The following is a 10,000-nucleotide window of genomic DNA, read 5'->3' as shown; positions in this document are numbered from 1 at the left end:
AGATGTGTGTGTGTGTGTGTGTGTGTGTGTGTGTGTGTGTGTGTACAGTATGTGTCTGTGTGTGAGTGAGTGGGGGTGAGGGGCAGTGGAATTAGTGGGTTTGTCAGCAACAGGTTGTGAAATCAGCGCTGTCTCTTTAAGAGCCAAGAGCCCGCCTCTCTGGGGAACAAGGGAACGCCTGAAACCCCGCCCCTCTCCCACATAGCACTGGAGTGACATCAATAGAACAGCCCTGTGATTGGTGGACAAGAAGTTTTCCTGTGTTGATTCAAAGAGGGAGAGGAACAGGGGGCGAGTGGGAGAAGAGAGAGAAGAGAGGAAAGAGGGAGTGGGAGAGAGAGAGAGAAGAGAGGAAAGAGGGAGTGGGAGAGAGAGAGAGAAGAGAGGGAAGAGGGTAGGGGGTAGAGAGAGAGAGAGAAAAGTGAAGTGAAGGGTGTTGGGGAAGAATGTGTGTGTGTGTGTGTGTGTGTGCCTCGGGGGGAAGTTAGTGCCGTAGTTTATAGAGTGGCGTCCGAGCCGCAGGAAACACACACAGCAGAGCGCTGCAGGCGGATGGACAGACACAGAGAGGCTGTGTGAGGAGGACGAGTGCTGATGCACACACTCTCGCCCCTGCTGGGAGGCAGTGAGTACCCCCACGGCAGTGTGTGTGTGTGTGTGTGTGTGTGTGTGTGTGTGTGTGTTTATGTTTAAAAGGGGCATGTCTGGGAGTACTGTACAAGGGACATGTCTGTAGGCTGTTACCTCTCTGTCAAACTTTAAGAGTGATCTTAGACATTATATGATATGAAAGTAGTCTCCAAAGTGGAGGGAATGTAATCTTAGACATTATATGATATGAAAGTAGTCTCCAAAGTGGAGGGAATGTAATCTTAGACATTATATGATATGAAAGTAGTCTCCAAAGTGGAGGGAATGTGATCTTAGACATTATATGATATGAAAGTAGTCTCCAAAGTCTCCAAAGTGGAGGGATTGTGATCTTAGACATTATATGATATGAAAGTAGTCTCCGAAGTCTCCAAAGTGGAGGGATTGTGATGGTGTGTGCAGCTCATTGCCAGGGTGGCCAGATGTGTGGATGCTTTAGCTGGAGTTAAGATAACAGGGTGGCCAGATGTGTGGATGCTTTAGCTGGAGTTGAGATAACACACCTGTAGCAGTATCAGCTCCAGAAACTTCATGCGCGCCATGTATGCATTACTTTGTGGAAGACGTGCTGTGAGCTTGATTTATCTCCTGGTTTTCATGTCACTTTGGGAGAAAGTCTTATCCAGGGTTTAAATATAGACTGTGTCCTGCACAACAAGTCCTCTCATCCACAAAGAATGCGTTGCTGTTAGTTTGGCAGTTGGGCGTTCAGTTGGTCTGGAGTGAAGTGCAGAGATTTGAATTGCTTGATGAACATCGGAAGTAGAATGTTTGAAGAGTGTGATGGTTTCAAGGCAGGGTGTGTGTGTGTTTCTTTGTGTTGTGGTTTGTGTGTGCTGTATGTGTGTGTCTGTGTGAGCAGTATGTGTGGGTGTGTGGAGGTCAATATACCATATCTGTGTGTTTGTGTGTTGAGCGGGTTGTGCGTGTGTGTGTTTGTGTGTTGAGCGGTTGTGTATGTGCGTGTGTGTGTTTGTGTGTTGAGCAGTTGTGAATGTGCGTGTGTGTGTGTGTTTGTGTGTTGTGGCGGTTGCGTATGTGTTTGTGTGTGTGTGTGTGTGTGTTGAGGTGGTTGTGTACCGTGTGTGTGTGTGTGTGTGTGTGTGTGTGTGTGTGTGTGTGTGTTGTTCTGCCCTCTGCCCAGATGACACAGCAGAATGGAGAAAAGGCAGAAGTTTGCTTTACTTGAGGCGTGTGTGTGAAAGAGGAACACAGAGATATTAGGCTGTAACCGAGGAACACGGCCTGATACATTAGAACCGAGGAACACAGCCTGATATTAGAACTGAGGAGGACAGCCTGATACATGAGAACTGAGGAACACAGCCTGATATTAGAACTGAGGAACACAGAAAACAGATATTAGAACTGAGGAACACAGCCTGATATTAGAACTGAGGAACATAGAACAAAGATATTAGAACTGAGGAACACAGATCACTGATATTAGAACTAAGGAACACAGATATTAGGCCATAACTGAGGAGCACAGGCTGATATATAAGAACTGAGGAACACAGATGTTAGAACTGAGGAACACAGATATTAGGCCATAACTGAGGAACACAGAACACAGATATTAGAACTGAGGAACACAGAACACTGATATTAGAACTAAGGAGCACAGATATTAGGCCATAACTGAGGAGTTCTGGCTGATATTAGAACTGAGGAACACAGAACACAGACGTTAGAACTGAGGAACACAGAACACAGATATTAGGCCATAACTGAGGAGCACAGGCTGATATTAGAACTGAGGAACACAGAACCCAGATATTAGGCCATAACTGAGGAATTCATCTGATGCCTCCTCTGCTCCTGCGTGACCGTGGATAAGTCCTCACAGATTTGGCAGGAGGAGTCACACAGTAGCCTACTGTGTTCCAGGGTGATGTTTCAAATGCAGCAGTGCTCTGTGCTGAAAACATTTATTTTTACTGTTTTACAGTGAGAGCCTAAATGAACACACATACTTTTTCACGGAATAAAATGAGCTTGGCTGGCGTGCAGTAGTAGTGTAGTGTAGTGGTTAAAGGGATATTCCGCCATTTTTGGAAATACGCTCATTTTCCACCTCCCCTCGAGCAAAACAATCGATATTTACCTTGTTCCCGTTCATCCAGCCATTCTGTGAGTCTGGCGATACAACTTTTAGCTTCAGCCTAGCATAGATCACTGAATCGGATTAGACCATTAGCTTCTCGCCTGCTAGCTTCATGTTTAAAAGTGACTAAGATTTCTGATAATTTTCCCATTTAAAACGTGTCTCCTCTCAAGTTAGAAAGTGCTATAAGACCAACTGAAAATGAAACCTGGCGTTTTTCTAGGCTGATTTGACATGGAACTACACTCTCATCTGGCGTAATAATCAAGGCAACTTGCAAACATACCATAGGCGCAGTGATATCGTACGCAGCATCTGAAAATAGTCCCCATAGACATCAAGCAGTAGTAGTGCCAGTAGCAGCAAGTTGCCTTGATTATTACGCCAGATGAGAATGTAGTTCCATGTCAAATCAGCCTAGAAAAACGGCAGGGTTCATTTTCAGTTGGTCTTATTGCACTTCCTAACTTGAGAGGACACACGTTTTAAATGGGAAAATTACCAGAAATATTAGTCACTTTTAAACATGAAGCTAGCAGGCGAGAAGCTAATGGTCTAATCCGATTCAATGATCTATGCTAGGCTGAAGCTAAAAGTTGTATCGCCAGACTCACAGAATGGCTGGATGAACGGGAACAAGGTAAATATCGATTGTTTTGCTCGAGGGAAGGTGGAAAATGAGCGTAATTCCACAAATGGCGGAATATCCCTTTAAGGAGCTGGGCTAGCGTGCAGTAGTAGTGTAGTGGATAAGGAGCTGGGCTAGCGTGCAGTAGTATTGTAGTGGTTAAGGAGCTGAGCTAGCTTGCAGGAGTAGTGTAGTGTAGTGGTTAAGGAGCTGGGCTAGTGTGCAGTAGTAGTGTAGTGGTTAAGGAGCTGGGCTAGCCTGTAGTAGTAGTGTAGTGGTTAAGGAGCTGGGCTAGCGTGCAGTAGTAGTGTAGTGTAGTGGTTAAGGAGCTGGGCTAGCCTGCAGTAGTGTAGTGGTTAAGGAGCTGGGCTAGTGTGCAGTAGTAGTGTAGTGGTTAAGGAGCTGGGCTAGCGTGCCGTAGTAGTGTTGTGTAGTGGTTAAGGAGCTGGGCTAGCCTGCAGTAGTAGTGTTGTGTAGTGGTTAAGGAGCTGGGCTAGCGTGCTATAGTAGTGTTGTGTAGTGGTTAAGGAGCTGGGCTAGCGTGCAGTAGTAGTGTAGTGGTTAAGGAGCTGGGCTAGCGTGCAGTAGTAGTGTAGTGGTTAAGGAGCTGGGCTAGCTTGCAGTAGTAGTGTTGTGTAGTGATTAAGGAGCTGGGCTAGCGTGCAGTAGTAGTGTTGTGTAGTGATTAAGGAGCTGGGCTAGCGTGCAGTAGTAGTGTTGTGTAGTGGTTAAGGAGCTGGGCTAGCCTGCAGTAGTAGTGTTGTGTAGTGGTTAAGGAGCTGGGCTAGCGTGCTGTAGTAGTGTTGTGTAGTGGTTAAGGAGCTGGGCTAGCGTGCAGTAGTAGTGTTGTGTAGTGGTTAAGGAGCTGGGCTAGCGTGCAGTAGTAGTGTAGTGGTTAAGGAGCTGGGCTAGCGTGCTGTAGTAGTGTTGTGTAGTGGTTAAGGAGCTGGGCTAGCGTGCAGTAGTAGTGTAGTGGTGAAGGAGCTGGGCTAGCGTGCTGTAGTAGTGTTGTGTAGTGGTTAAGGAGCTGGGCTAGCGTGCAGTAGTAGTGTAGTGGTTAAGGAGCTTGGGCTAGCCTGCAGTAGTAGGCCCAGGTATTATATTGTGTGTGTGTGTGTGTGTGTGTGTGTGTGTGTGTGCGTGCGCGTGTATGTGTGTGTGTGTGTGTGTGTGTGTGTAGGATCATATGAAGGCCCAGGTGTTATATCATGTGTGTGTGTGTGTGTGTGTGTGTGTGTGTGTGTGTGTGTGCGTGCGCGTGTATGTGTGTGTGTGTGTGTGTGTGTGTGTGTAGGCTCACCTGAAGGCCCAGGTGTTATATTGTGTGTGTGTGTGTGTGTGTAGGCTCACCTGAAGGCCCAGGTGACTCGTCAGAAGCAGCTGCTGGACATCATGAGCCAGCGTCATGCGGAGCTGGAGGAGAGACTGGACTACATGATCACGCGCATCGCCAAGGAGACGCAGGACATCCAGGACCTGGAGCAGCAGCTCACCGACGGTGAGAGAGAGAACTCTGATTGGCTCTCTGGTGATGAGAGAGAGCTCTGATTGGCTCTCTGGTGATGAGAGAGCTCTGATTGGCTCTCTGCTGATAAGAGAGATCTGATTGGCTCTCTGCTGATGAGAGAGATCTGATTGGCTCTCTGCTGATGAGAAAACTTGGTTGTGTGAGTGCTGATTGGTGATCGATGAAGGTGAGGAGAGCTCTGATTGGCTCTCTGGTGGTGAGACAGTTATGATGCTGGTTAGTGAGGTAGTCTGATGCTGGTTAGTGAGGTAGTCTGATGCTGGTTAGTGAGGTAGATTAATGGTTAGTGATGAGGTATTCTGATGCTGGTTAGTGAGGTAGATTAATGGTTAGTGATGAGGTATTCTGATGCTGGTTAGTGAGGTAGATTAATGGTTAGTGATGAGGTAGTCTGATGCTGGTTAGTGAGGTATTCTGATGCTGGTTAGTAAGGTAGTCTGATGCTGATTCATGAGGTACAGTAGGTTAATTGTTAGCAGGGAGGTGATCTGATATAAATTGGGGTCATTTTGTGCTAAGATATGATTAGTCTAGACTTGGACTGGTGGTTGATTAAATGGAACATATAAAGTTCAGTGATGCATATGTAGCTTTGTGTTAAACAATGCCCCCTTTGTCTCCGCTCTGCTCTACTCACCATGGGGCGCACAGGGTGTGTGTGTGTGTGTGTGTGTGAGAAAGAGTGTTGTCTGTGAATGTGTGTGTGTGTGAGAGAGAGAGTGTTATCTGTGAGTGTGTGTTTTTGTATGTATGTGTATGTACTATGTATGTGTATTTTTCTGTTTGTTTTCCTATTATTATTCATTATCTCCCTCAACAATGAAATTGTCTTCTCTGATTGGCTGATGGGGTGGCCATTAACTTCGTATAACCTGCTACCTTTGAAGTAGTTCCCGTATCACACTTGAATATTAATTCGCCAAACTCGTTGCGAAGTTTAAATGAACTGTCACGTTGCATCCAAGCTGAAATACAGACGTGCAGAACCATAGTAACATTGTAGCATATGACGGAGGTGGATTGTAGCTAGTTGGATGCCATGTAGGCTATAAAAGTAGCGATCTTTCAAAGTTAAAGTTAATCAGAATCCTGAGATATGCCCGCTTGACAACTGGAGAGATAGAACTAACGACTGGCTTTTGGCCGTAGCAACCAGCCATTTAGAACTAACGACTGGCTTTTGGCCATAGCAACCATCCATTTAGAACTAGTAACGGCAGTTTTGTCCTGCAAGTAGAAATTTGATATGTGGCGGAAAGTAGTCCCTGCAGTCAAGGCAGTTTTAGCGATGTTAACGGACGCAACGGTGGAATAAAACTATGTTCTAAATATACATGTTATGACTACAAACGGGAGATAAGCGGGATAACGGCCTTCGAGGTCGACCGGTTCGATGGAAATAATGGCACGGCGGAGGTAACTCCGTCTCCGTGCTTCGCACGTCGCCGGAGTTCTAGACCTCCACCTAGCCATTATTTCCATCGAACCGGTCACCTCGTCGGCCGTTATCCCTTACATATTATTCAAGTAAGATATAGGGCTTAATGTTTGTGATATGATATGATGTGGTGGTGTGTGTGTGTGTGTGTGTGTGTGTGTGTGTGTGTGTGTGTGTGTGTGTTCAGGCCAGATCTCGGCGAACGAGTCTCTGAAGCGGGAGCTGGAGGAGGTGATCTCGGGCCTGCAGGAGTACCTGCGCGGGGTCAGAGGTCAAGCTCGCCAGGCCCAGAGCGACTGCCGCCGCCTGCAGAGCCAGAACCAGGCACTGGAGCGCCTCCTGCAGGACAGAGAGGAGCAGTGCAGGCAGCTGCAGCACGGCCAGGAGGTGAGGGTGCAGGAGTGTGTGTGTGTGTGTGTGTGTGTGTGTGTGTGTGTGTGTGTGTGTGTGTGTATGTGTGTGTGTGTGTGTGTGTGTGTGTGTGTGTGTGTGTGTGTGTGTGTGTGTGTGTGAAAGTCAGGGAGAGAGGGAGAGAGAGAGAGACCAGTGTGTGTGTGTGTGTGTGTGTGTAAGGGAGAGAGAGACCAGTGCGTGTGTGTGTGAGAGAGAGAGAGAGAGAGAGAGAGAGGGAGAGAGAGACCAGTGTGTGTGTGTGTGTGTGTTTGTGTGTGTGTGTGTGTGTGTGTGTGTGAAAGTCAGGGAGAGAGGGAGAGAGAGAGAGACCAGTGTGTGTGTGTGTGTGTGTGTGTGTGTGTAAGGGAGAGAGAGACCAGTGTGTGTGTGCGTGTGTGTGTGTGAGAGAGAGAGAGAGAGAGGGAGAGAGAGACCAGTGTGTGTGTGACTGTGTGTGTGTGTGTGTGTGTGTGTGTGTAAGGGAGAGAGAGACCAGTGTGTGTGTGTGTGTGTGTGTGTGTGTAAGGGAGAAAGAGAGACCAGTGTGTGTGTGTGTGTGTGTGCGTGTGCGCATGTGCGTGCGTATGTGTGTGTGTGTGTGTGTGTGTGTGTGTGTGTGTGTGTGTGTGTGTGTGCGCGTATGTGTGTGTGTGTGTGTGTGTGTGTGTGTGTGTGTGTGTGTGTGTGTGTGTGTGCTAATGCTAAGGCTGGCTGGAGTGGTGTGTGGTTAGGATACAGTGTCAGATGGAATCTCCTCTCCCTCCAAGACCTTACACAGGACAGGACATCCTGACAGGAAGTGGGGTCTGATGAAAACAAGATTGACAAAAATAAACACAAGTGTGTGTGTGTGTGTGTGTGTGTGTGTATGCCTGCAGGAGCTGGTGTGGAGGGAGGCTGTGAAGGAGAGTGTTGTGTCAGTATGTGTGTTTTATGTGTTAACTCTCTCTCGCTGTGTGTGTGTGTGTGTGTGTGTGTGTGTGTGTGTGTGTGTGTGTGTGTGTGTGTGTGTGTGTGTGTGTGTGTGTGTGTGTGCCAGGAGGAGAGGAACACAGAGATAGACAAGCTGAGAGCAGAGCTGAGTAGGCTGCGATCACTCACTAAGGTATTCCACTGTTACACACACACACACACACACACACACACACATACACACACACACACACACACACACACACACACACACACACACACACACACACACACACACACAGTCAATCACTCACCATTTCACAATGTTTTTGGATCATATAAAGCTTGTTGAAATGCGTGTGTGTGTGTGTGTGTGTGTGTGTGTGTGTGTGTGTAGGTGGAGCGGGCAGCTCTTGAAGCAGAGCTTCAGAATGAGAGACAAGCCAGAGAAAACGCTGAGGTTCGTGTGCAGCTGGAGACCGAAAACCTTCTGGAACACATCAGCTCACTAAAGGTCCGCCTGTGTGTGTGTGTGTGTGTGTGTGTCTGTGTGTGTGTGTTTAAGGGGGGGGGAGGCTGTAGGGTCATCTGAGGACCTACATTAGATGTTGTGTTGTGTGTGTGTGTGTGTGCACGCATGTGCCTATAGAACAGCATTTGTGTGTGCATAGTACAGTATTTTGCCATAATAAGCAGTGTTATTGACCAGTTGGACTTGGTGTGTGTGTGTGTGTGTGTGTGTGTGTGTGTGTGTGTGTGTGTGTGTGTGTGTTTAGGAGGAGAGTGATGCGTTGCGAGACGACGCTGCTGAGCTGCAGTCTAAACTGCAGAGCACCTCAGCGGTCCTCATCCACCCAGACGATCTCCTGCAGCGCCTGCACAGCCTCACACACAACCTCACACACACCCTCGGCTCGGACACACCTGACGGCAGGTGAGTCGCGCTGGTATCCTAAGCACACCTGACGGCAGGTGAGTCGCGCTGGTATCCTAAGCACACCTGACGGCAGGTGAGTCGCGCTGGTATCCTAAGCACACCTGACGGCAGGTGAGTCGCGCTGGTATCCTAAGCACACCTGACGGCAGGTGAGTCGCGCTGGTATCCTAAGCACACCTGACGGCAGGTGAGTCGCGCTGGTATCCTAAGCACACCTGACGGCAGGTGAGTCGCGCTGGTATCCTAAGCACACCTGACGGCAGGTGAGTCGCGCTGGTATCCTAAGCACAGACTCGTTGCCGTTGCAGTCAAGCTCCAGAGTTAGTAAAGTGCAGCAGAGGGCTTAATCTCAATTGGGGAGATATCGGAGTAAAGGCAAATCCTCAGATTAGGGAGCTATCAGAGTAAAAGTAAATCCTCAGATTGGGGAGATGTCAGAGTAAAGGTAAATCCTCAGATTATGGACATATCAGAGTAAAGGTAAATCCTCAGATTAGGGACATATCGGAGTAAAGATAAATCCTCAGATCTGTAGCTTGAATTTTTTTCCTCATCTTTCTAAATCACTTAGAATTACAGCGTCTGCTAAATGAATAAATGTATAGAAACAGGAGACATGTAGAAAAAGATCTCTGTGTTGTGTTGATGTGTTGTGTTGATGTGTTGTTAATGTGATGCTGTGTTGTGTTGATATTGTGTTGTTGTTGTGTTGTGTTGATATTGTGTTGTTGTTGTGTTGTGTTGATATTGTGTTGCTGAGTTGTTTTGTTGTGTTGTTGTGTTGTGTTGTTGTGTTGATGTGCTGTTGTGTTGATGTGTTGTTGTGTTGATGTGCTGTTGTGTTGTTGCTGTTGTGTTGTTGTGTTGTGTTGTGTTGTTGATGTGTTGTTGTGTTGTTGTTGTGTTGTTGTTGTGTTGTGTTGATGTGTTGTTGTTGTGTTGTTGTTGTTGTGTTGTGTTGTGTTGTTGATGTGTTGTTGTGTTGTTGATGTTGTTGTTGTGTTGATGTGTTGCTGTTGTTGTTGTTGTTGTGTTGATGTGTTGTTGTGTTTGCAGTGTGGGAGCCACTCTACGCAACGTTGCTGTGGAGGAGCGTCTACAGGAGCTGCAGCAGGAGCTCTGGCGTCTGGTCAGGCAGGAGAAGGAGCAGGCACGGCTCATAGAGGAGCAGAGGGAGCAGACACAGCTCATAGAGGAGCAGAGGGAGCAGACACAGCTCATAGAGGAGCAGAAGGAGGAGGGCAGGAGGGTCCAGGAGCAGGGGGAGGAGTCCAAACGGCTGTGGGAGGAGCAGGGGGAGGAGTCCAAACAGCTGTGGGAGGAGCGAGAGGAGAGCCGACGCCGGCAGGAGACTCTGAATGGAGAACTGCAGCTCCTGAGACAGCAGCTCACAAGCCTGCAGAGAC

General features: G+C 47.8%; 1 protein-coding gene across 5 annotated transcripts in view; it reads left to right on the top strand.

Annotated features, from left to right (window-relative positions):
• Positions 1–345: 345 nt before the first annotated feature.
• Positions 346–10,000, top strand: part of LOC134088415 (centriolin-like) — a 29,119-nt gene continuing 19,464 nt past the window's right edge. For all 5 annotated transcript variants that reach the window (XM_062542367.1, XM_062542366.1, XM_062542370.1 and 2 more), the window contains exons 1-7: positions 346–625; positions 4,731–4,884; positions 6,540–6,739; positions 7,785–7,850; positions 8,055–8,171; positions 8,434–8,591; positions 9,651–10,000. The exon at positions 9,651–10,000 is cut by the window's right edge and continues 20 nt beyond it. In XM_062542367.1, coding sequence (XP_062398351.1) covers positions 4,779–4,884; positions 6,540–6,739; positions 7,785–7,850; positions 8,055–8,171; positions 8,434–8,591; positions 9,651–10,000 — 997 coding nt within the window. In that variant the 5' untranslated portion in view covers positions 346–625; positions 4,731–4,778. The remainder of the gene's footprint in view (positions 626–4,730; positions 4,885–6,539; positions 6,740–7,784; positions 7,851–8,054; positions 8,172–8,433; positions 8,592–9,650) is intronic.

Source organism: Sardina pilchardus, chromosome 8 (assembly GCF_963854185.1).
Source record: "Sardina pilchardus chromosome 8, fSarPil1.1, whole genome shotgun sequence".
NCBI lineage: Eukaryota > Metazoa > Chordata > Actinopteri > Clupeiformes > Clupeidae > Sardina > Sardina pilchardus.
This window is presented reverse-complemented; position numbering and strand designations above follow the sequence as displayed.